This window comes from Perognathus longimembris, chromosome 28 (assembly GCF_023159225.1).
Source record: "Perognathus longimembris pacificus isolate PPM17 chromosome 28, ASM2315922v1, whole genome shotgun sequence".
NCBI lineage: Eukaryota > Metazoa > Chordata > Mammalia > Rodentia > Heteromyidae > Perognathus > Perognathus longimembris.
The window spans coordinates 25,514,079-25,540,621 of record NC_063188.1 but is presented as its reverse complement, the minus strand read 5'-3'; the positions used below and the strand labels follow the sequence as shown (position 1 = coordinate 25,540,621).

At 46.1% G+C, this 26,543-nt stretch overlaps 1 protein-coding gene across 2 annotated transcripts in view; it reads left to right on the top strand.

The window, feature by feature from the left end:
* The first annotated feature begins 13,257 nt into the window (after positions 1-13,257).
* The window catches only part of Lonrf3 (LON peptidase N-terminal domain and ring finger 3), a 36,106-nt gene continuing 22,820 nt past the window's right edge, over positions 13,258-26,543 (top strand). Inside the window, exons 1-4 of one of the 2 annotated variants that reach the window (XM_048336169.1) lie at positions 13,258-13,381; positions 14,191-14,892; positions 17,854-17,972; positions 22,386-22,508. In XM_048336169.1, the coding sequence (XP_048192126.1) occupies positions 14,226-14,892; positions 17,854-17,972; positions 22,386-22,508 (909 nt within the window). In that variant the 5' untranslated portion in view covers positions 13,258-13,381; positions 14,191-14,225. Of the gene's footprint in view, positions 13,382-13,918; positions 14,893-17,853; positions 17,973-22,385; positions 22,509-26,543 lie in introns of those variants that run through there. The other variant, XM_048336168.1, reaches the window with a different exon arrangement.

Sequence of the window (26,543 nt, the reverse complement as noted above, 5' to 3'; positions counted from 1 at the left end):
AGCCACAAGTGGAATTGTCCCTATTTATTTTTAAGTTGAGAAAGAAGTTAATTGGCTTATCAGAGTTCATACTACTTGATGGCAGAATGAGGACTGTAATGAACATTTTCTAATTTGTAATCTTTTTTTGGGGGGTCAATCATGGGGCTTGAACTCAGGGTCTGGGTGCTGTCCTTGCATTCTATTGCTCTACCACTTTTTTTTTTTTTTTTTTGCCAGTCCTAGGCGGTGAACTCAGGGCCTGAGCACTGTCCCTGGCTTCTTTTGGCTCAAGGCTAGCACTCTGCCACTTGAGCCACAGCGCCACTTCTGGCCATTTTCTGTATATGTGGTGCTGAGGAATCGAACTTAGGGCTTCATGTATATGAGGCAAGCACTCTTGCCACTAGGCCATATTCCCAGCCCTGCTCTACCACTTTGAGCCACAGCATCACTTCCAGTTTTCTGATAGTTTATTGGAGATAAGAGTTGCACTGACTTTCTTGCCCCGGCTGGCTTCAAACCACAGTCCTCAGATTTCAGCCTCCTGAGTAGCTAGAATTACAGGCATGAGCCACCAACACCTGGCCTAAATGGTAATCTTAAATTGAAGCAAAATGGCTTCTTTTCTGTCCAGCTTCTGGGATAATTTAATAGTAGAAAGGTTAAGAGCAAAGGAAGGAGTCTCATTGTCTAAAAAGAAATGTACTCATTACCTGACTTATATAATTGTACTGTCTGTACATCACCTTTACAATAATAAAAAATTATAGAAGGGTTACTTACCCAGGATTAGACAAATAAAGATAGTGTGTGTGTGTGTGTGTGTGTGTGTGTGTGTGTGTGTGTGTGTGTGTGCCAGCCAGAATTGGGGCTTGAACTCAGAGCCTGGGCTCTGTATCTGAGCTCTTAAATTTAAGGCTAGCACTCTACCACTGGATCCACAGTGCCACTTCCAGCTTTTTGTAGTTAATTGGAAATAGAGTCTCTTACTTTTTCTGCTATGTCTGGCTTTGAATGGTGATTCTCACATCTCAGCTTCCTGAGTAGCTAGGATTTCAGGTGTGATGAGCCTCCAATGCCCAGCAAGTTTGTTTTTTAGTGGTACTAGAAATTAAACCCCAAGCCTGTGCATTTGAGTCAAGCATGTTACCTCTTAAAGCCACACTCCAGCCCTTTTGAATGTTATTTCATTTTTGACACAAGATCTCACCATCTTTGCCCAGGCTGCCCCTATAACTTGTCTTTCTGCCTCTGCCTCCCAAGTAGCTGATAGTACAGGAATGTGCTAGATGCCATCCGTGAAAGTTTCAGATTAATCCCCTCCTTTTAACTAGCAAATGATTATTGATCCCCTATGTGTAATGCCTTTGGGGGGGTCATTATGGGGAAAGAGAAGCAGATGTCATGCTCTTTGGAAGCAAGGGGATTACCATCTGTTTTGTTTGGTTTTTTGGGGAGAACACTATTCAGCAAACCTTGTATTGCTTCCTCAGACTCAGTCATGTTGACTGTGATTTCATGACTCACTGGGCAGGTCAGCCAAGAGAGTTAGGACAGGTCAGACTGTATGGGATTTTACGAGGAAAGGCTTGCCAGAAGGGCCAGCACTGTGGTTTTAGAAGGTAAGCACCATCCCCTGACTGGGCAGGCAGTAAAGGCACGATACCATCTCCTGAGTTAATGGGAATGCAAATCCTCAGAGGGTTCTTGTCTGTAGGGGCTGGAGAGGGATCTTATGGCTAGGAGACAGTGAGTGACTAATTGGGCAGCTCCTTCATCTGCTGCAAAATCACATCCTCCCAGGTTGACAGTTTATATAGGACAAGTGTCTTCCCAGGTCATGAAAAGCTGCCCTATCCACTTGAAGCTGCAGGACTAAAAAAATTCAGACAATAATAATTTGGTGAGTGTGTATTGAGCACCTACTATATTCTTGGAGTTGTGCTATGGACTAAGGACTTGTAGGCACCTAAGGCTCCCCAGACTTGCATCAGTTTTCCATTAGTGAAAAGACTCACCCTTGGATGAGATGATCAGTTTCATCTCTTTTTCCCACCCCACTCCCTTTGTGAGACACAGAAGTTGTAACTTTTCTTCACACTCCTGGGGACCACACAAGCTGAAGGAGTTGCCATTGAATGTCAGGGATGACACAAAACACTGTCTCATCCTTTATACATCACTCTTTTATACCCTGGCTCAAGCCTCCACCATTCTGGCTAGGAACTGGTGGCTCATGCTTGTCATCCTAGCTACTCAGGAGGCTGATATCTGAGTATTGCAGTTCGAAGCCAGCCCAGAAAAGAAACTCCATGAGACTCATATCCAGTAAACTACTCAGAAAAAATCCAGAAGTGATGTTGTGGCTTAAGTGGTAGAGCACTAGCTTTGAGACAAAGAATCTCAGGGACAATGCCCAGGCCCTGAGTTCAAGACCTTGGACCAGCACACAAACACACACACACAAAAAAAACAAAAACACAAAACTCTCACCCTTCTGCATTCCTTCATTCTGAGCTATGCTGAGTCAATGAGATTTGAGACCAAGGCTTAGCTCCTCTAGGAAAACTCTGTCCCTTTAGGGGGATCATCCAGGCCTTCCTCAGGTTTGTAATCCGCCCCCACTCATGCCACCTATCACAAGATTCTACACCAAGAGCAGTGTTTGAAAAATGGTTTTGAATAAATGAGGAATTTTAGAACCAATGTCCACATGTAATGATGACCAAGTTACAGGTTCTCACTGGTGGAGAGACAGCCACATAGCTTCCTGCAGGCTGTGGAGCCCAGGATCTTGAGCTCAAACCTTCCTGCTGCTAATCTGACCCAAGGGAGGGGGCCGTAGACCCTCAAAAGTTCTCCAGTATTTCTCCTTGACATTTTCAAGGTGATTCACTCAACAGACTCCATGACTACAACACAGCCCCTAAGACTTGAGTATCAGGTCAAGGCTCCATCCTTGCCTGAGAAAGATGCGCAGCCCCGGGTACCCTTGACTTGGGTAAGTTTGAATTAGTGAAGGGCTGTTTTCACCCTCTGTACATGCAAGGGCCTTGATTTTCACACAGACAATTTGCTTTCATTTCATTGGTACCTCTGGATAGGCACATCTGGTAGGCATTTTATAAACTGTAACCTTACTTCTTCATTCATTTTTCTCCTCTCTGCTGGTTTTATGACTCTGAATTTTCCCTCTGTCAAAAGTAATTTATTAATATAAGTGTCCCAGATGGAAATGTACCCATGTATCTTGGTTGACAGTTTGACTTGGATAACATCATGCTCAGTAGACTTTCAGGGAAAATCGCTTTCAATGACAAGAGTCTTAAGGTCATAAATGTAATTAACTTAATTATCCAGTTAATTGGAAATAGAGGCTCCTGGACTTTTTTTTGCCTGGAATGGCTTTCAACCACCATCCTTCAGATTTCAGCCTCCTCAGTACCTAGAATTACAGGCATGAGCCACCAGCAACTCACTTAAGGTCACAAATTAATGAATTTGTTCCATTTACTCCTCTTAAGTTTTCAGATAGGAATGTATAAAAAGAAAAGGATTAATTGTATTCTACAGCTAATTCATGGCCAAGGCTAGGACTTTGCCTCTCTCTCTCTCTCTCACTCGTGTGTGTGTGTGTGTGTGTGTGTGTGTGTGTGTGTGTGTGTGTGTGTGTGTGGAGAGAGAGAGAGAGAGATTGAGATTTTAGATTTTAGATCTTTGAACTCAGGGCTTGGATGCTATTGTCCCTGAGCTTTGTTTGTTTGTTGTTACTCAAGGATAAAGCTCTACCACTTGAGCTACAGCTCTGCTTCTGGCTTTTTCAGTAGTTAATCGGAAATAAAAGTCTCATGGACTTTCGCACTAGGGCCGACTTTGAACTGCAATCCTTAGACCTCAGCCTCCTGAATAGCTAGAATTACAGGTGTGAGCCAATGGTGCGTGGCTTGGCCAATTATTTTTGAGCCTCAGCCTGCTTATTTGAACCTCCTTGGATTGGATGGGTTTGCTTACACCCTATTCATTAAATACTTAAGTCAAATGTGTGCAAGAATGACTTGAAACTCAGGGTTCAAAGCCATAGTACACTGGTGAACAATATAAAAACTCAGCACTTGTGAAATGATTACCTGCTACATAGCAGCCACTGGGGAAACAGGATGCAAGTTCATGAAAAGATTTACAGATACAGATCTAGAAACTTGTTGAATATTTTCTCAAGAAGGTGTCAGCTTCTTTCAACCCACCCTTTCCTTCCCTTAACCAGGGAATCCTGTAGAATTCTGTCCTTATGCTCTACTTGTGAGGGCCAGAGCATATGTCAAAGCAGAAAGCCCATCCTTGATCAGATCCTTCCCAGCTAGGAATTTGTGTAGATCCCTTCTTTCCCACAAGCCCCATGCTCAGCTTGAATGAAATGACAATATCCAGATCAGTTACTCCTAAGAGTCAACTGAGGTCATCCACTCCATCCCCATATCTACTCTATTTTACGAGGCGAGCACTCTTGCCACTAGGCCATATTCCCAGCCCCATCTACTCTATTTTATTCTAAATCTCTCCTTAAACTCTGTGCTTCCTTCCTTCCTCCATTTCCTGAGCTGTATTTTCTTCATTGCATCCACATCATAGCCAAAGAGATGTTTCTAAGAGACAAAAGCAACCACATTGCTCATCTGCCCCAAACCCTTCAATAGGATCCTATTATTACCACAGTATAGATTCTAAGTCCTTAGCCTGATCTATATAGCCCTTCATGGCCTGATACCTGCAGGCCTTTTTAGGCATGTCCCACATGAGTGTTTGTTAAATTTTAGGCTCCAGACATAATAATCTAATAGCTGTTCACCAAGGCAACCTCTCCTCCAGCCTTTTCAGTAGCTTCTTGCATTTCTAGAACATTTAGCACCTTTCAGCTCACCCTTTCCTCCCTGAAAGCATGGAATCCTGAAGAATTCTATGTCCCTCAGGTGCCTCTCCCCACACTCTGAGCTGCTCTTGCATCACTCTTGCTCCCGCCCTTCCACAATACCCTATGCTTCTATATTCTTAGCATCAGCCTGATTAAAACTGAATTTTCCTTTTTGATTTCTCTCAGACTTGCAATCGTATAAAAATGGCCCAAAAATCCATGAAAATATTGTAACATCATTGGTCAAATATAAATCAAAATCACAATGTGATATTAACTCATACCCAATTAGGATGGTTATTATTTAAGGAGAGAAAATAACAAGTGTTGGCAAGGATATGGAGAAACTGGAACTCTTGTACATTGCTAATAGGCATGTTAAATGATGCAACTGCTGTGGAAAATAGTGTGGAGGTTCCTTAAAAACATACAAGTAACAGATGATGCAGCAATTCTATTTCTGAGTATATGTATATTTATATTTCCCTAAAAGCATTGAAATCATGATGTCAAAGATGTATTTGCACATATATTTTTACAAAACCAACCCAGGTATCCAATAGAGGATGGATAGATAAACAAATATGTAGCCATACAATGGAATATCATTCAGCCTTTAAAAGGAAGGAGATTCTGAATGATAAGACTACAGACTAATGCCTGTAGTCTTAGCTGCACTGGAGGCTGGGATCTGACTATTAAAGTTCAAAGCCCTCTGGGCAGGAAACTATGAGACTCTTATCTCCAATTAATCACCCAAAGTGGTAGAGCACTAACCTTGAGCAAAGAAAGCTTAGGAACCCAGGTGCTGAGTTCAAGCCACAGGGGAAAATGGAGATTCTGACCTATGTTTACTCAGTATCATTACAATAAATGAAATAAGCCTGTCAGAAAGAGCCAATAACAAAGGAAGCCACTTATTTGAGGTACCTAAGAGCAATGAAGTTGACAGAGACAAAGAGTGGTGGTTCCAGCAGATTTCGAGGAGCTTATGTTGAATGGATTTCCAAGGTGAAAAAATTTCTAGAGATGAAGGGGTGACATTGTCCAAAAAGAGATGTGTTCATTACCTGACAAGCGTAACTGTAACCTCTCTGTACATGACTTTTATGATAATTTTAAAAGTTCTGGGCTAGGCATATGGCCTAGTGGTAGAGTGCTTGCCTCGTATACATGAAGCCCTGGGTTCGATTCCTCAGTACCACATATACAGAAAAAGCCAGAAGTGGTGCTGTGGCTCAAGTGGCAAAGTGCTAGCCTTGAGCAAAAAGAAGCCAAGGACAGTGCTCAGGCCCTGAGTTCAAGCCCCAGGAGTGGCAAAAAAAAAGTTTTTTTTTTAAAAAGATGGATCATGGTAATAAGTGCACAACAATGTAAATGTACTTAATACCACTGAACCATACATTTAAAAAATGGTTCAAATGAAAAGGAAATTAAATGTGTATTTTAGCACAATTAAACAAAACAATCCAATTCCTAATGCCCAATCTTGCCCAAGTCTCAGTCTTTCCTAAGTCTTCAGAAAATTGACTCCAAATACATGTTTGAACCTGGGTTTTCTTTTTCATTCTAAGACCAAAATGCTCTATGCCCAGGTCTCTAGAGCTCCCTCATTGGTCTGTGTCTCTGCAGAGAGCAGGACCCGGCTTCAGGCCTGTAGCTTATTCTCCTTCTGGGAACAAACTGCTTATTCCGAGGGCAGTGGGCACATGTTTTACTCATAACCATTGGCAGATGGCTGTGGATCACTTCTGTTCCCATCATCACATCGGGACTGGCTGCACTGCGCATTCTGCATCACTGGTAGCTAATCTGAACAATGACGTTAGGCATCATTATTAACAGGCAAAGAACAGACATAAAGCGGGGGGAGGGGGGAGGTGGCTTGGGCTGAGTCATACAGCGAAGATAAAACTCCAAGCTCACAGTAGCTAACCTGGCCCCGGGCTCTGTCTCATATCTGGTAGCACTACAGACTTGCTCCGTGTGTGTGTGTGTGTGTGTGTGTGTGTGTGTGTGTGTCCTGGAGCTTGAACTCAGAGCTTGGATGCTGTTTTGGTGCTTATTTTGTTCACAGCTCCACTTCCAGCTTTTTGTGTTTCATTGGAGATAAGAGTCTCTTCGACTTTTCCTGCCTGGTATGGTTTTGAACTGCAATCTGCAGATCTCAGCCTCCTGCATAGTTATGATGACAGGTATGAGCCTCCACATCCAGCTAGACTGGCTCCTTTTTGTACCTTTGGGCAAGACTCCCTGGCTAACCAAGGGTGTCTGATTTGTGTTGCAGAGAAAACAAAGTAAACCTAAACCTTCCTTAGGACAATATTTTGTGATCTTTCTGTTTCTACTGGCCAGCTGAAGGACAGGGTTCTCCCTACTCTTTGGGTGACTTTGAACATATTACTGGAAGTCTCTGCACCCTTGTTCTTCAGTGCAATGTAGTGAAAAATTATTGATGTCTCATCCCCAGGGAAACAGGATGATGAGGTGGGACGACCAGGAGCATCATGTAGGACTCCACTCTGTTCTGTATCCATCTTTAAACAGATGAACACCAGGGCTGGGAATATGGCCTAGTGGCAAGAGTGCTTGCCTCGTATACATGAAGCCCTAGATTTGATTGCTCAGTACTACATGTATAGAAAAAGCCAGAACTGGTGCTATGGGGCAAGTGGTAGTGTGCTAGCCTTGAGCAAAAAGAAGCCAGGGACAGTGCTCAGGCCCTGAGTTCAAGCCCCAGGACTGGCATTTAAATAAAACAGATGAGCACCAGGCCTAACTGAGCATCACAATAACCTGGATAGCTAACCTCCCATATGTTAAAGTTTTATTCATTCAATGGGACTGGTCAAAGGCAGGTCACTGGTGCCTCCACTTTAATGTGCTATTGTTCTGGGCTTCACATAGCTCTCAGTCCTCTTCAGCTCATTCTTCCTGCTGTTTTGGGTCCTCTGTTGCCACCTTCTTCTGTTCCTCTGCTGGAGATTGTAGGGAAGTGCAGTGGTTGGCTCTGTAGTCCATACTGAGAGTCAGGACTTGATGAGAGAACAGAGCTTGATGAGCAAACTTGCATGGGTGATAACATGATCTTTGCCATGCTTCTATCTATCTATCCAGCTAGCTAGCTTTTTATATCTATCTATCATTTATCTATCTATCTTCATCATCATCATCATCTTTGTCATCATCTTCTATCAATTATCTATCATCTATTGTGCCAGTGCTAGGGCTTGAATACAGGGCTTGGGCACTGTCCCTGAGCTTTTGTGCTCAAGGCTGGTGCTCTACCATTGGAGCCACATCTCCACTTCCAACTTTTTAGTGGTTAACTGGAGATAAGACTCTCACAGACTTCCTGCTTAGGCTGGCTTTGAACCATGACCCTCAGATCCCCACCTTCTGAGTAGTAGACAAGCATGAGCTGCCATCAGTTCCTGGTTTTTAGACTACATCAGTTGCCCTGCTTTTAGACTACAAACTTTCAGGGCTTGGGATGTAGCTCAGCAGTAGAGAAGTTTCTTAACATGTGCAAGGGCCTGGGTTCCATCCCTAGAACTTCTCTATCTCTGTCTCTGTGTCTTTCTCTGTCTTTGTCTCTCTCTATCTGTGTCTCTGTCTCTGTCTGTCTCTCTCTGTCTATCTCTCTGTGTCTCTCCTCTCTCTCTCTGTCTCTCTCTAATACACACACACACACACACACACACACACACACACACACACAGTACCTCTGAGGCTTGCTCAGCTCTGCACACTGAGAATTCTTTCTCTAGGCCACCTAGCCAATACTAAGTGAGCTTCCTTGAACTGAGCAGCAGCTATTTAAGTCTCCAAGCACCTGGCTTAAAGGCACCTTCTCTGAGAGGGGAAAAACTGTAATGTGGCTTCTTTGAATATTCCTCCAGACACACTGTTCCCAATGCTGAGACTTCTCACATACTGCCTGCTGTTTTAAACTTTGCCTCTTGTTTCCTCAATGAGTTAATGGAGGATGAAGACATAGCGTATGATTCCTCCCCAACTGCCAGCTCCATTATCACAGTATATGCTCAATTAACATTTTCTGAATGGATGGAATCTGGTAGATAAAAATATGAAATAATTTCTTACTCATGTGAGAAATGTTATGTGCCCTTTTGAAGCTTTCTGAATATGTGGAAAAACTCAACAAAAATCTAAGAGTTCTAGCTCCCAAGCCTGGCTGTGACTCAACCTCCCATTATAAACTTCAGCAAGTGTCTAGCCTTGTCTGGTACAGTCTCTGTTAGTGATAGGTTTGGGTTACTCTCCATAGCAAGAGGAAGTCTTTTTATTCCTCTGTGAAGGTCTTTAGAGTCTATGCTATTTTGTTTTCCATGTAAAAATAATGAATGGATCCTGAGTTATGAAATGAGAAACTCAAGTAGAGAGCAAGCATCCACGCATTGTATGTCTGTGTCTTCCTGAATCTTCCTGGCTTTGTCTGGATTCTTAAATCCCAGAGCTGCTTATTGTTCTGTTCTAAGAACAGGGTTGTCAGCCATTCCTGATGCATCCTATGAATGAGTCCAGAGTTTCTTCTTGTCCCTTGCACACTTCCAACCAGGGCTAGAATGTCTATTGCCATGTTCAATAAGATCTATTCATTGTCTTCTCAGGAAGACAAAAAAGATATTAAAATATCAGTCCTTGGCTGGGAATATGACCTAGTGGCAACAGTGCTTGCTTCGTATACATGAAGCCCTGGGTTCGATTCCCCAGTACCATTATCTAGAAAAGTCCAGAAGTGACGCTGTGGCAGAGTGCTAGCCTTGAGCAAAAAGAAGCCAGGGACAGTGCTCGGGCCCTGAGTTCAAGCCCCAGGACTGGCAAAAAAAAAATCAGTCCTTGCCCTCAGAGAACATTTCGTCTACAGAGGATGACAGCATAAGAACATGGTGGGTGAGGGTACAAGGTGCTACCACACTTGAAGGAGGACCTGGAAAGTAAGGGCAGCCTTGATAGATCTGCAGTACCTAAAACAGTGTCTGATACACAGAAGATGCTCAATAAATTCACAATCCTGGAGCAAATTTTCCTGATTTTCAATTTATTCTGTATGTAAAGGGGAAGCTGAGTATATGAAACAGATATACATGATGCTGCCTGCCCTGGTTGATACGGCTAGCCTTGGGGTCTGTCTACTTTCTCCCTGTGGCCCCAGGGAAATCCTTTTTTTTTGTCAGTCATGGGGCTTGAACTCAGGGCCTGGGCAATGTCTGTGTGCTCATTCACTGATGACTAGTGCTCTACCACTTTGAGCCTCAGCGCCACTTTTTTTTGCCAGTGCTGGGGCTTGAACTCAGGGCCTGAGTACTGTCCCTGATCTTCTTTTTGCTCAAGGCTAGCACTCTGCCAACTTGAGCCACAGCGCCACGCCCAGCCTTTTCTGTTTATGTGGTGCTAAGGAATCGAACCCAAGACTTCATGCATTCTAGGCAAGCATTCTACCAGTAAGCCACATCCCCAGACCCACTTCCGGTTTTTGAATGGTTAATTGGATATGAGTATCTCGGACTTTTCCTGCCTGGGCTGGCTTTGAATTGTGTTCCTCAGATCTCAGCCTTCTGAGTAGCTAGGATCACAGGCGTGAGCCCCCAGTGCCTGGCTTCCCAGGAAGTTCTTCAGAGCCTAATTGGAAAATGGTTGCTGCAGTCTATGAAAATGTGGGCTTGCTCAACTCGCTCCCTCTTCCTGGTTGCAGCATCTTCAACATTATCAAATAAATGATAGTTTAAAGAATTTTCTGTTCAAAAGGAAATATTGGTATAAAAAGGGTATTGTCTTAAAAAAATTAAAAATGGGGTTATAGAAGGTCGGCAAAGGGTGGGTTTGAGCTGTTTGTGTTGGTTAAGTGGGCATTTTGGCATGAGTAATTGTGATGTTTAATGGACATTCTTGCAGGTTAAGATGACACTTTTAAAATAAAATTCTCTCCTAATGGAAAAAAAAAGGTATTGTCAATCTCCCTCTTGCCGTTCTAACTGGGTAAGGGAGCTCCAGTTAGTAAGAGCAAGGAGGAAGTGACTTAGAGTAGGCGGCTTCTGAGTTGATCCACAAGCATATATCTAGGCAATTATTTGTCTAACTAAAAGAGAAAATCACTGTGGTCAAGTTTTCTAACTTTCAGTAGAAAGCCATTTGGTGCTGGACTAGAGCATCAATTGTAATGTAATTGTGTGGAGTCTTGTCAGTGACTAAGTGGTGCTGCCTTTTGTACCAGCACACCCTACATCACCATCACCCTCATTTTCTTTTTAGTCTTTTACTACGGGATGATGGAGTTCTGGGGCTTGAATGTAGGGCTTGGGTGTCCCTGAGCGTTCTTTGCTCAAGGCTAGCTAGCACTCTACAACTTGAGCCACAGGTCCACGGCTTTTTTTTTTTTTAAGTAGTTTATTGGAGGTAAGAATCACCGACTTTCCTGCCTAGGCTGACTTCAAAAAAGGACCTCATGGGCTGGGGATATAGCCTAGTGGCAAGAGTGCCTGCCTCGGTATACCCGAGGCCCTAGGTTCGATTCCCCAGCACCACATATACAGAAAACGGCCAGAAGCGGCGCTGTGGCTCAAGTGGCAGAGTGCTAGCCTTGAGCGGGAAGAAGCCAGGGACAGTGCTTAGGCCCTGAGTCCAAGGCCCAGGACTGGCCAAAAAAAAAAAAAAAAAAAAAAAAGGACCTCATATTTTAACTTCTTTTTTTTTTTTTTTTTTTTTTTTGGCAAGTCCTGGGATTTGTCCTCAGGGCCTGAGCACTGTCCCTGGTTTGTTTTGCTCAAGGCTAGCACTCTGCCACTTGAGCCACAGCGCCACTTCTGGCCATTTTCTGTATATGTGGTGCTGGGGAATCGAACCCAGGGCCTCATGTATATGAGGCAGGCACTCTTGCCACTAGGCCATATCCCCAGCCCCCCAAACATTAATTCTTTTTTTTTTTTTTTTGGCCAGTCCTGGGGCTTGGACTTTGGGCCTGAGCACTGTCCCTGGCTTCTTTTTGCTCAAGGCTAGGACTCTGCCACTTGAGCCACAGCGCCACTTCTGGCCATTTTCTGTATATGTGGTGCTGGGGAATCGAACCCAGGGCCTCATGTATATGAGGCAGGCACTCTTGCCACTAGGCCATATCCCCAGCCCATATTTTAACTTCTTGAGTAGCTAGGATTACAGGTATAAGCCACCAGGGCACAGCTTTTTTCAGTTTTAATGGATTTCATTATGGTGCTTCATATGTGCATCTAATATATCTTGATCATATTCACCCTCTCATTTTCCCTTTTTTTTGTCTATGTCTCTTTCCATGTCCCTTTCTCCCTGTTCTTGCTAGAGAGAGAAGCTTTAGGGCTCACTGCACAGAACTTGTTCTGTGGGACTTTAGTGTTGGCTCAAGGTGGGATTAAAAAGAGACTCAGAGCCCCAAGGTATTCTGACCTCTTCAGCTCTGAAATACTATTTAATCCCACCTAAATCATCCCTGCCATTAGTTCAGAATGAAAATGAGGACTTCAGAATGTGCTGTGCTAATCACCTAGCTAAGAAGTGGTCACACAGCTGGAGCTAACTCTTAAGTCTTCAGGTCCCTGCGATAGCGTTGCTTGCGCTTTTAACTCTAGTTCCTAGCACTGCCCCGACCTGTAGGCTTCAGAGGGGCCGCTGACTGCATAGCCTTGGCAAGCCCAAACCCTGCCTTACAGTTGGAAGCATCTAGACTGACCTTCGGGAAGTGCATTATTCCCTTATGTCTGAAGCCCTGTGCTGATTTGTGCTCCTGGCTCTCATCAGAAATGAGGGGAGGCAACGTAGCGTGTGCAAGGCTGGCCTCAGTAGTTTGTTTTAGGTTTTGGGTGTCATTTCCACCAGACTCCCAATTGTGGCGTAGTGCTTAAAACAGTTACGTACTTGAGGACCGGGATCCACGAGCTTACTCTAGAGTAGCACTGTTCTTCGCTTTCAACTATCATTCTTGCTAATAGAGTACCCACCAAACCCAGGCCACGCCCCTAGAGTGCCCACCAAACCCAGCTAGAGCATTGCTCCAGGCCACGCCCCTGGAGTGCCCGCCGAACCCAGCGAGCACGTTGCTCCAGGCCACGCCCCTAGAGTGCCCACCGAACCCAGAGAGCGCATTACTCCAGGCCACGCCCCTGAAGTGCTCACCGAACTCAGCCAGCGCATTGCTCCAGGTCTCGCTCCTGAAGTGCCCACCGAACAGTGGGAGCGCGTTGCTCCAAGCCACGCCCCTGCAGTGCCCACCGAACAGAGGGAGCGCGTTGCTCCTGGCCACGCCTATTGTGCCCCGCCCAGTCGGCTGTGGGTCTAAAGCCTGGGGCCCCAATGCTCCCACCCCGGAGCTGCTTCCCGCGTTGGGTGGAGCGGGTCGAGCGGCTCTGGGAGGATAGGCGGGCTTCCCGAGCAAGCTCTTCTCTGCGCGCCGCTGGAGCGCTGGTGAACTTCTGCGCTCGGTGGATGAGGCGCTTTTAGGTGAGTTAGGAACCTGAACCTAAGAACCCTTGGGGACCCAGCCTTGTCGTCGTTTCTAGGGACACTGTGAGCACATTCTGGAGGTATGGCGGAATTTCTAGGGTTTGGGGTCCGGGGTCGGAGGCAAGGACTTCGCCCGTATCTCCTCGCTAACAACTCTTGTACGAGGAGAGTACAGTGATTGTCCCCTGGAAGGAAAGCATTTGAACTACAGTGCTTCCAGGTACTAGCTTTGTCAGGGCAGGGCGATCACCACGGTACCAAGCAGCTGGCCTAGGGGACTTGTTTGCTGGGCCGTTTGGAAGTAAGATGGGGTTCGGGAGGAGGATGGGGTTTGGGAGTGGGATGGGGGTGCGTTTGGGGACGGAAAAGCCTGAGAGTTTGAGTTCCCCTCCCCCAATCAAAAGGCGCCGAAGTTTTGGGCGGGAAACAGGGCAGTGAATAAATACAAACAACCTTCTAAAGAAGCCAAGAAACGCGGAGCCCCAAAGAAGCAAGCACAACACTGTTACAAAACTGTCTGGTTTTGTAACAATTTCCCCGCCACTGGCCAATGAGCAGCGCAGTGGCACGTCACGTGGTGACGTTTTATATAACACTTTGCTGAGACAAGACAGTTATTAGGCGGCGCGGGCCGGTCGGCGTGGAGCTCACAGAGGCGCGGTGGAGCCGGGTGTGTGGCCGAGACCGTCCCAATTCCTTCTAGCCGCCACTCCTTGCCCGTTGTCCCTAGACGTCTCTTCCCTGAGAGGGTCCTTCTGTCTATAGCTGAACAGTTCAGACTGAACAGATGTTTTGCTTGTCCTCAGAGCTTGTCTGCAACAACTTAGAATTGGCTGAGCCGATGGAGAAGGCGGACGCACCGGTGGAGATCGACTGTGACGCTGAGCTTCTGCAGAGGCGACAGGTAGAGCTGGCCCCGAGGACTTCGACTTCGCCGGAATGTAAAGTCCTCCTGACAGAAGCCCACGCCTTGGCGTCTCGGGGGTGCCTGCGGGAGGCATTCGAGTTGTACAAACAACTCTCCCAGAAACAGCAGCTGGTAGCCGAGCAGTTAAAGCAGCTGGTGCTTTGCCTGGCCCAAAAGATCGCGCAAGAAGAGGCACACCAGAGCAGCGCGTCAACCTGCCTGGTAGCGACCACCGAGGTATGGGAAGGCTTTAAGTGCAGGAAGTGCCATGGATTTTTATCTGACCCAGTGTCCCTGTGGTGCGGCCATACCTTTTGTAAAATGTGCCTAGAGCAGGAGTGCGCAAATGAACGCAGTTGTGTCTTGTGCGGGGTCAAGCTGTCTGCCTTGATGGCGCCCAGTGGGAGGGTGCGGGGACACCGGCGGGCCCCGAAGCCTGGGCCCCTGCCACTGCGAGTCAACGTGGTGCTTCGAGGTCTTCTTATGAAGTTCTTCCCGGGACCCGTGAGGGCGTCGCAACTCCGCGAGGAAGGCAATCGGCTCTACCGCGAACAGCAAGTGGAGGCAGCGCTGCTTAAGTACAATGAAGCCGTGAGTCTGGGTGAGTTGGCCGCGTGCTCCGCTGGATCGCCCACATTGGCGGGAGCTGGGAGGGGGTCTGGGGTAGGGGGTGGGAGAATAAACCCCCAGTGGGGAATCGCGCCTAAACCCTGGGGGTATGGGGACGCGGGAATGGACCCTAGTAGGCGGGGAAAGTGGGGGAGGGAGAATTTCTACGAGTCCAGTTTGTAACACTGTAGCTTTTTTGTGCTTTGGTCTCTTGAGCTCTGGTGCTTTTGATCTTTTTCATCTCTTCTTAGAAATATTTGTGTCACCATCGCTTTTGCTGCCCCTGTCCCCTTGTTTAGCCATCCCCTTTCCACTGTCTTTTTTATATCTTTGTGACTCTTTCTGCCTTGTGCAGTGTCACCGGCTAAATTTTTCTACTCCTTCCTCCCCCTTCCCTCCTCCCCCCACACCTGCTGACACCTTCCATGAAGGAACCAGAACTTCGCACTCTTCTAGCACTTGCATGCCAGGTATGTCCCAGCTCCTACCAGCTGGAGATGTCCGATCGGCGCCTTCCTCTGCTGCTCTCAACTCTGGGAGTTGTCCCTTCCGGGCCTTGGCTCCCATTGGGGTGGGTCCGGCTCAGAATTAGGTCAGGAGAGCACTGGTTGCATAAGGGCCAAGAGCGGCCCGGGCCGGGCAGCCCCTCCTCCGCGCGGGCGGGCAGCCGGGCGGGATTGTGTAACGGCTGAGGTAACCGAAGTGGGCCAAGCTCGTCCCGCGAGCCGGTGCGGGGGGGTGGGGGGTGGGGGTGGGAGAGCCCTCGAGCCCGCTGCCCTGTGACTCATTGTCACCGCTTCCTATCACACGATCCTTGGCTGAAATAGATGCCACCCCGCCGTCGCCGCCGCCGCCGCCGCCAGCCAGCAACCACTGCCCTCCTCTCGAACCCTTTAACCCGGCTAGCTTAGCAGTCGACCCGATGGAGGATTCCCAAGGAGGCATGAACTGGCCACAAAAGGAGCACACTTCTGTCCCCCACTTCCTGGTAACCTTTGCAGCTTCAAAGGCAGTGTAGACAGACCCATAGCTCTGACTAGGATCTCCCCCTGCACCCCCAGTTTTCAGAAGGGGACCTGTCTGCTCTGCTCCTACCCCCACATCTGCACATCTGGCCTCAGGAAGTGGCCGAGAGCAGCCGGCGGATATTCCCAGGCTTTGGAAGGTTATCAGTAGTTTTGCAGGTCGGCAGGCAGGCAGGCAGGCAAGGTGGCCAGGGACGCCTGCCAGGAAGGAAGCAACTGGCAGACAGGACTTCGGAATCTGAAGGTGCCCGGGGCATAGCTCTGCCTGGTGGAGAAAGGGCGTGTGTTGCAGGTTCCACTTCTCCAATCTCCACTTTAACCTTTCACAGGTCTTGTAGGACTGAGCACACTGATAGGACAGCCAGGGAGGGGAGCCCCCACCCGTCCTACACATACCCTATCTGTGCCCAGACAAAGTAGATGGCATTAGCTGCCACAACACTGGCCTGTGTTGCAGAAGACAAAGGACAAAACACTATCAACTCGTTGCAAAAGTTGTAAGGGCAGTAATGGGCATTTGTGGAAGCCCTCAGCACACTCCTGTGGGATGGGGGTGACAGTTTGGGGGGAGGGTATCAAAGCCTATTTCAGCTTCCATTGGAGCTGGAGCCCAATACTGAGGGAAAGGAATGAGGTAATGAAATAAGTTCAGGCCACTTCATTACACATTTAAAAGGAGACACCATCTCTTTCAGCTGGGAATGTCCTTTCTGGTTCTCTTCTACTGTTGCTGCTCCCATTTGTCCTTTGGGGGGAGGGGAGAAATCCTGTACTTTCATTAGTCTCAGAGCATTTAAGGTAAAATGTCAAGACCAGTGTCCCCCTTCTTGGAGGAAAAGGGGCCTCCTTGACATGGTTTCTTTATCCTGAAAGACGATCAGTGTCTTCTTTATTTTAAATAACCTAACCACCGTCAGAAAAGGGAACTTTGCTCCCCACCTCAGCTTTAACATGTAACCAGTTAGCAATGACTGGTCACATGTGTGATCTTAAGCAGATGTTTTCCCAGCTCTGGCCTTGACTTTACCCAGCTGGAGAATGGGTCAGTTGCACTGGTTCCCCCTAAACGCCTGGCCAGTCATGACATCTGGTGATTCAGATAGTTGGTGAGAGTCAGCCTCACATTGTTCCCAGTTCCTTCAATGCCTTGAAATAATGAGAATGTGGTAGTGTGTGTGTGTGTGTGTGTGTGTGTGTGTGTGTGTGTGTGTACGTCCACATGTATGCATGCCAGTCCTGGGGCTTGAACTCAGGATCTGGGTTTTGTTCCTGAGCTGCTTTTTTCTCAAAGCTACCACTTGATGGCTTGTACCACAGTTGTAGCATAGTTTTTGTAGTTTAGTAGAGGTAAGAGTCTCACAGACTTTCCTGCCCAGGCTGGCCTTGAACCTTGATCCCCAGATCTCAGCCTAGGATTAGGCTAGGATTACAGGCATGACCCACTAGAGCCTGGCTGGTACATGGTGTCTTATAAATCTTACACTTCTATTTCCTTCAAGGCAACTTTGGGTGTACCGGGCTTTGTCAAGAAAGATGTTCCCAACGTCACCATTCATCCTACCCGGAAGACTAACATGGACTTGTCTTGAGCCACACCAAGATAGGGCTCACATCTACCTACCTCCTCTCTTTTCCTGTTTGGCCTATTGTTGATATCTCATTCAGGAGCAAAGCTACCAGGATTTCCTCTAGGTCCAAGTCTCTAATGCAACTTGGATACCACAAGGCCTCTAAGGGACTGCTTGCCAGGGGCAGGCAACCATGCTTGTTTGCTGTTGGGAAAGCTCTGACTTAGAGCAGCTGGGAAGGCAGCTATTAGGACTAGGAATGGAGCTTAGTCACTTGGACTCAAGATGCATCCTCATATAGGAGTTAACTCCTGCTTGTGGTCGGAGGCCATTAATAAGGGCTTTTGTGTTTTCTCACAGATCCTGACGACCACTTACTTTACAGCAACCGGTCTCTGATCAACTTTACATTGAAATCACATGAAGACGCTCTTCACGATGCAGAAAAAGCTTGTCAACTCCGCCCAAGGGGTTTTAAGGTGAGTGTAGGGCAGGAAGGATGGGTAGGGGGTTGGACTACAGGTAGTGATTGGCAGGAAGAGCTCTACCCCGGGGTTTAGGGATGCTAGAGCTCAAATAGAGCAAGGAGAGAGCTTTCAAAGACACAGAGGATGGACAGACAGGGTACCCATGGCAAGAAGTGATTTAAGGGTGCAAGGGACCTGGATTCTTCCTTAGTTCTGTGTTTAGGTGGGGACTTGCAGAGCAACTTGAATTTTGTGACTTCAAAATCCAGGTTTGAGAGAGCCAGGAGGCCTGGGTTTATGTTCCAGCTCTGCTACTTTTACCACTTGTGTGGCCTTGGACAAGATTATTTAACTTCTTTTTTTCTTCGCTTCTAATCTATAAAATGCAGATGTTCAAAGCAGAGACTAAATGGGGCTGTTTTGGGGACTATCTGAGTTTCAATAGAGAACAAGTTTAGCACAGTGCCTGGAATGTAGCCACCCCTTTCTTTCCTCCCTCCCTTTCTCCCTTCTTTCCTTTTTCCTCCCTTTTACCTTCCTTCTTCCTTCCTGCCTGCCTCTTTCTTTCCCTTCCTTCCTTCTTGCCTCTCTTTCTTTGCCTTCCTTCCTTCCTTCCTTCATTCCTTCCTTCCTTCCAGTCCTGGGGCTTGAACTCCAGGGCCTGGGTGCTGTCCCTGGGCTTTTGTGCTTAAGATTAGTAATCTACCTTGCCACAACTCCACTTCCAGCTTTTGGTTTTAATGGTTAATTGGACTTCTCTGCCTGGACTGGTTTTAATACTCAGATCTCAGCCTCCTGAGTAGCTAGGTTTACAGACATGGGCCACTGACACCCAGCCTTATGCAGCTTTTCTTGAAAAGATCTTCATTCTCACACAATGGGGGTGCCATTTTTCTCCCTTAATATAAGATGCTAACTTGCCTATATCTTCTAAAATTTAGTTATACAGCAAAACTGGGAACAAGCACAAGTAGGGAGGTTGATGGAGCTACTCAAATGGCAAAACACCTGCTAAGCAAGCCCAAAGCCCTTAGTTCAAAGTTCTACCATAAAAAACCCATTATTTTAAAGTATACATTTAGCAAGGTGCCTGTGGTTCACACCTATAATCCTAACTACTCAGGAAGCAAAGGTATGAAGGATCAGGGTCAATGCCAGTCCAAGCAGAAAAGCCCCCAAAAGAATTCTATTTCTAAAATAATCAGCAAAAAGTCAAGCTAGAGGGTTGGCTCCAGTGGCAGAGCACTAGACAAACAAGCAAAGGAAGAAATTTGAGGCTCCGAAAAGACAAGCATGAGGACACTTGGATAGCAAGTATCATTTTCTGCATCTCTGGCCGCAGTACTTAGCTCAACCATGTGTAAATATTTTATTTAGAAGATTAGATTTAAGCCTAGGTTCTGCTGCATGCAAGCAGAGTGCCCTGTAGAAGTGACTTCTCTCTCTGATTCCCAAGTGTCCTCATTTATAAAAGGAAGCTATTATTATCAATACTGATTGCCTTATAGGAATGTGTAAGGATCAACAGTGAGTATGACCAAGAGAACGTTCTGCAGGTTAGAAAGCTTCCTGGGTCAATTTATCGAAGGCTAGGGTCATGATGCCTTATCTGAATTTCATGGGACAAACATGTTTAGAATCCACTGTTTCTAGTCAGAAATACCCTCAGTGAAGTCAGGACAGTGTAACCATTGGTGTTCTAAAGATGCTCATGACAGTGTCCCAATCACGGTCATTATATACCCTACCTCTGCAGTAAATTACATGAAAACGCACAGTAAATATGACCAATATTTTCTAGTACCTTACACCAGTTTAGGTCACGTGTTGCCACCTAACTGAAATACAATGTCAAGCTTATGAAAATATTGGGCTATTAAATTTCCTTTGGGATCTAGGAACTTTAGATAAAGTGTTGTAGAGCTGCCTACTCTGCCTAAGATGTTAGGGTGCAATTCATAGGCTGTTTCACAAGAAAGTTTTCATGGATAAAGATGGGTCAATGTGTTCTGTTGCCTAAGGAACATATTTACAGCCTAATACAAACCAGCATTGTCTTTAGCTAAAAGACATTTTATTAGGGGCGGTTCCAGCATCCTTGTGGCCCAAGTCAGGAAGTTGCGTGGAGTTAAGAGGACCTCTCTTGTAACTTTAAGAATTTTCCCATCATAAGCCTAGGGCCTACGGCTGAGGGCTATGATACCATACATGACAACACTGAGAAGCACCATTTTGATGCCATGGAAACGCTGACTTCCTCAGTGAAGGAAGAGTTGTTGCCAGTATGAAGCAAACATTTCATTTTCTGGTGGTTGGGAGAAAAGAGGAGGGCCATGCTGATAGGACTCTTGGGAAGTAGAAAGAAAAGCCAATAAATCCAATTGCAAACTGCTTCCCATTCCCATTTGTGCATTTCCCACCATTTCTTTTTTTTCTTTTTTTTTTTTTTTTTGACCAGTCCTGGTGACTGGACTCAGGGCCTGAGCACTGTCCCTGGCTTCTTTTTGCTCAAGGCTAGCACTCTGCCACTTGAGCCACAGCGCCACTTCTGGCCGTTTTCTGTATATGTGGTGCTGGGGAATTGAACCCAGGGCCTCATGTATACGAGGCAAGCACTCTTGCCACTATGCCATATCCCCAGCCCCTTCCCACCATTTCTTTATTTGAAATTTAATTTTATGGTCAAGGTGATGCACAGAGCCGTTACTGTTGCATACATAAGTTAATGAGTACATTTCTTGTTTCCATCATTACGCCCTATTTCCTGCCATTTCTATGGGAGTTGTGCTAGGGGAGGAGGTTTCTCTGGCAGCCCTATCCTGGCCATCTAAGTCAGTGTCCAGTGGTCATCATGATTTGCAGTCTTTATAGTTGTCAGTGGGAGAAAGGGGACCACCTTGAGCAGGTGCAGTATATGAATTGCTTCCTGGGATTCCAGAAGCCTCTCTAGTCTCTCACAGTCCCTCTAGCGTCCCTCAATGGCACACAAGCCTTTCTCTAGAAGGCCCCTAGTCAACACTTTTGGGAGAAGCAACTAGGAGGACACCAGCCAAAACCGGGCTCCAGGAGGAGCTAGGCACATGGACTATCAGAAGTTTGCATCAAGCCCAAGGCACAGCTCAAGCTGCCCAAGGCAGCTCCTGGCCAGCCCCTGTAGCCATACAGAAGCATGGGAGAATCTAGATTATTCCATTGACTAGCTAAAGACACAAAGGGAAGGCAGCCCTCTCCCGTGTTCTTCCTTTCTCTTCCCCAGTTGTTGTTCTTTCTCTAGAGTCTCACCTAGCACATTTGGACTTGAACCCCGAGGAACCTCTCAATACTTTTTTGGGATATAGTGAGGGAGAAGAAATGAGCTGAGTCCCCAGAAGCAAAAATCCTGGTTCCACCACGAGTTAGCCCTCTGAATGATAGACTGCTTTGTGGGGAATAGTGTTCTAGGAGTCTTTATGCCACAGTTGCAGTTCTAAGGTTGTCATTAGTGATGTTTGAGGTCCTGGGAGGGGTCATGCTCCTTCTTTTGTGGGCCTTCTTTGAAAAATGGTGAGCAAGTCTAGGTGCTTACTCAAGCCACTACTGTTGATCAGGTGTCTGCTTACGTACCAATTAAAAGGACGGTATACCTGAGTAGACTCTGAAAGCTGGGCTACTGTGGTCCAGTGGGGCTTTTGGCTGTGTTCGCAATACCTCATTTAATGGCTGTGCAGAACAAAGGTAGGACAGTAAACTAGTGAAGACTATGGGCTTTGGGATAGTTCCAGGTTCACATTCTGTTCCCACATTTTATCAGCTATGTAATGTAGCCAAGTTACTTTTCTGAGTCTCAGTTTTGTCTTCTTTCTGATAGGATTCAAAATAGTTGCCCATGTGATAGGGATGAAGATAAAAGAGTTTTTTGAAAGTGCTTCCCACAATAGTGACTGCTCAGGAAGTACTCAGAGATGGCTAGTAAGAATGGTAGCATTAAGGAGGTGAAGGGGCTGGGAATATGGCCTAGTGGTAGAGTGCTTGCCTTGTATACATGAATCCCTGGGTTTGATTCCTCAGCACCCATAAATAGTGGCTCAAGTGGTAGAGTGCTAGCCTGAGTTCAAGCCCTATGACTGGCCAAAAAAAAATTTCTGTTAAGAAGGTGAATAAGATGACACTGAATGCTATAATGTTTTCTCTTTTTTGGTTGGTTGTGGGGCTGGAACTCAGGGCCTGGATGCTGTCCTTGAGCTTTATCATTCAAGGCAAGCACTCTACTTCTTTGAGCCACAGAGCCACTTCCAGTTTTCTGGTGGGTAATTGGAGATAAGAGTCTCACTGAGTTTCCTGCCTGGACTGGCTTTGAACTTTAATCCTCAGATCTCAGTCTCCTAAGTAGCTAGAATTATAGGTGTGAGTCATTGGCACCTGGCTAATGCAAATGTTTTCTTGCAGGCACATTTTCGAAAGGCACAAGCCTTGGTCAACCTAGGCAAGGTGGAGGAGGCACTCCGGGAGTTCCTGTACTGCGTGTCCCTTGATGGAAGAAACACAAAGGCACGATGTGAAGCTCAGAAGGTAACTTGGGATGACACTAGGTCCGTTTGTCTACTGGATCTGTCTTCTCTAGGGAAGAGGGTGAAGCTACTAACCATGCTGGCATCTGGGATCCTGAGTGGGTGGTCCCTTGGATTTAGGGACAGAAAAGAGACAAGAGTGCCAGCTGATCACCCAGAAACAACTACCTTCCCAGTGTGTACAATCAAATGGATCCATTTCTCTGAATTTTGTAGGAGTCTGCGATGAATGCTTTGACTCAGGGTCTGAATTATTAATGGGCCATAAAACCAAACACCAGAAATGGCTCTAAGTGGTAGAGCACTAGCCTTGAGCACAAAGGCTCAGAGACAATGCCCAAGTCCTGAGTTCAAGCCCCAGAATCCACACAAAAACCAAACCCAAATGCCTACCAAGTAAGTTAGTAAGAGGGTAGAGACTTGCTGAGGACATTGCACTTGTTAGTGAGAGATCTGGAATACAGGGGTCCTGGCAGTTGCATCATTTTCTTTGGCTGAACTACAGTTTCACCAGCCATATGGAGTGGCCAGCTCCTAGGAAGGGATGGTGATGGTCCCCATCTCCCTTGCCATACATAGGACTCCAACTCTAATTTCATTTCCTTTGCTCACAATGAAACATGCTGTGTCACAAATGCAAGCTAGAACCATTAGAAGATAATCCAAATAGTTCTCCCAACATTTGGGTCCCAGAAGAATGTGGTTGTTGCCAAAAAGTTTGCGTGAAATACTAACCACATGATAGATTTTTACTCTTTATTATTGTTTTACAATTTACTCCCCTGGTATCTGAATAATTAAACTAAAAGTTTGATGTTAATAGTTATCTTTGCTCTCTTAAGTCTCACCTTCTTCTGACCAGGCCGCAAGGCCTTCTGCTCCTATGTGGTTTAACAGGACAGTTGAAGAAGAATATGAAAAAGAAATGAGACTGGGTTCTAAAAGGCTCCAGGAAGGCAACTTTAGCAAAATTGATAAACTTGGTGAAAGTTGGCCTGTGGATTTTCTGCCTCCAACAGAGTTTCCTATTTGGGAAGTTGCTTTGACTGGGTTTGGATGTTTGGATGGTGTTGTTGTTGTTGTTGTTGTTGTTGTTGTTGTTGTTGTTGTTTTGAGAGGAGAACATGCACAGATCAGGGAAAATTGTTCCAACTGGGTGCCTTTCCTCACATCTTAAATGTAGTACCATTTTCTGAACATTTCCTATACACCAGGCACTGTGCTAGGTGCTTTATATGGAAGATACAACTTAACCTCCACAACTTCCCTCTCAGGGTAGGTGCTATGATTTATCCCCATGTTGCAGATGAGACAGATCAGGAAGCCGATGCTTGGTGACTTTTTAGAGCTTGATCATACAGCTGTTGGTAGATGAGAAGACATTCAAACTCAATTTGGTCTGCTTCTAGCATCTACCCCCTCTTCACTCCAACATCCTGTTGTCCCAGAAGGATGTGTCCTGAATCTGAGCACTTACTGAGAGGACTGGACCAGGACTGGCAATGCAATTATCCAATTCTGAAGGGGCAGTTAGGAGAGCCTTGACTTTGTGGAGTGGTATACAGATACTGTTAGAGGCAGTTCGTGAGCACAAGAGTACCACCTCTTTTTATCCATTCTCTAGCCAGAGAGCATCTGGTTATCCTCAGCTGGATGGAACTTTCACCAATTTGCTTTCATAGACGGGCTGTTGTTATGTTCACCCTTGCATGTTGGAACGAAAGGCAAGGCTAAAGTCCTATAGAGCCAAAGAGGCAAAAAGTCCTCAAGGAACTTGTAATCTTAGGTTTGTTCATGGTAATGCCCTGCAATACAGGTGAACATACACCAGTGATGAGTGTTAGAGTTCTAAAGCTAGTGTTTGATTTTACAGGCATATTTCTGAGTACAATGAGGCCAAAACAGCCATTTAAGATCACAGAGAGGCCTTAGCTTTACTTACTCATTGGATTGCTTCAAGTTTAGGGCTAAAGATTAGACAAAAATGGTCCAAATTCACTTAGCATTAACAAGCCTCCTTGGCACTCACAGCCCTGTGTTTGTTTCCGGTGTTTTGTTTTGTTTTTTTAACCTCAGATTCTTTTTTTTCTTCCCTTCTTGACCTAGTTGTGCCTCTCTAAGGCTAAAGCTGCCTTGGAATTGACTTTAATTCATGTGGAATGATTTTTCTTACTGAGAGTTGACCCAAACTTTTGTTTTCCAAATCCATTGAGAAGGCCTAGAGTGAAAGAGATCTTAGGTAGTAAAGAAAAGGAGGGTACAGAAGCTATTATTCCTACCTTGTTTCCTTTGATTTTCCCCCCCCCTCACTGTCCTTTTCCCTCCTGCCATCCTCTGCCCTTTCATCCTGGAACCCTGGAAGGCTGTGTAGCTACCACTGAACACCATCATGGAGAATTCCAGGAGACTGCTTTAGAAGTATATACTGTTTCTGTTGGGCTCCAAAAGCTCCTGGAGAGGAAGGGCATCTGAAAGCTGGCATTGAGGTTCTTGGACATTTGTGTCTCCCCAGTTCATTCCTCTGCAAAATTATACCTGGTGAATGGGCTTTCCAGAGCTGGAGAGAAACAATGAGATCCTCTGAGGACTTTGGGTTGAAAGCTGGGCTTTTCTTTGGGCCCTGGAATGTATGTGTCTTCATTCAATTCCATCCAATGTGCTCTCCAGAGCTAGCCATCTGGCTGGAAGAACTTATTGCTGTGACACAATTCCAAGACCACTGAGGATGGCTTTGTTGGAGACACTGTGTCATCATCTGTAGAAAATGTGAAAGGGCAGGTGAGATCAGACAGATAGGAGTACTAAAGGATAAGGCAGCACTTGAGCTGCACTTTGGCAGCTAAGCAGGGTGCAATTTGATGATAAGTGCACTTATGAAGGAAAAGTATGAAGACACTGGTGGGAACTTGGTGTTCTGTCAAATTGCCTTGACTGGTTAATACCCTGTGTAGCCTGAACAAGAGTATGGGAGATCCTCTAGTAGGTCTTTCAAGTCTGCACGTGCTGCTAAGTACAGACACTTGATCTTTTAGAAGCCCTGTGACCTACTCTTCTTGAATTACATATTACACACACACACACACACACACACACACACACACACACACACACACACTTTTAATCCCTGGTGCCTGGAAGAGGGGAGGAGTGGAACAAGGATATGGACAGCTAATAGTGTGTCCTGCATTTGAATGAACATCTTTGATTGCAAATGTATTCTGCTTCTTCTCACTCTATTTTTCCAGCCGTCCAGTTGCATGCAGAACAAGCCATAGACTAGAATCTGCCTGCCTTGGATATTTGAACCTAACCTTACATTATTTGGAAAGAGAATGCCCAAATAAAAGAGAGGCTGGAAGAAGAGAGAGGAAGTTTAAGTTGGCATTTCCTAATACTTCATGGCTCAGGTCCCTGCATCTGAAGGAATTAAAGATACAGGGGTGATGTTGGTGAAAGGAGAAAGCAAAATGTGTAAGCCAAGAAAAGAAACAGTGAGACACCTAGGAGGCATTTGTAGCTTTTTGTCCCCTCAGGTCTTGTAGACTTGACTCCAGGTTCCTCAACTGGGAGTTTGCTCCTGATTTCACCACTCCTTTTCCTTCCAGATGTGTAGATGTTTCTGTGGAACGGCAGGAAAAGTGGTGTCTCTCTCTTTTTTTTTTTTTCCAGTCCTGGGCCTTGGACTCAGGCACTGTCCCTGGCTTCTTTTTGCTCACTCTACCTCTTGAGCCACAGTGCCACCTCTGGCCGTTTTCTATATATGTGGTGCTGGGGAATCGAACCCAGGGCTTCATGTATAGGAGGCAAGCACTCTTGCCACTAGGCCATATTCCCAGCCCATGGTGTCTCTTAATGAGACCTAGGTAACAGGCATCTGCAGTGCCTTTTCAAAAACCTAGGTTATTGGGCTACATTTCCAACCTGGGGAGATAGGAATGGGAATGAGAAACTTGGCTGTTTTTTCATAAGCTCTATGAGTGATTCTGGTGTTTGCTGAAGCAAGCTGGTGTGTCCAGGGACACTGGTCCAAGGCTTC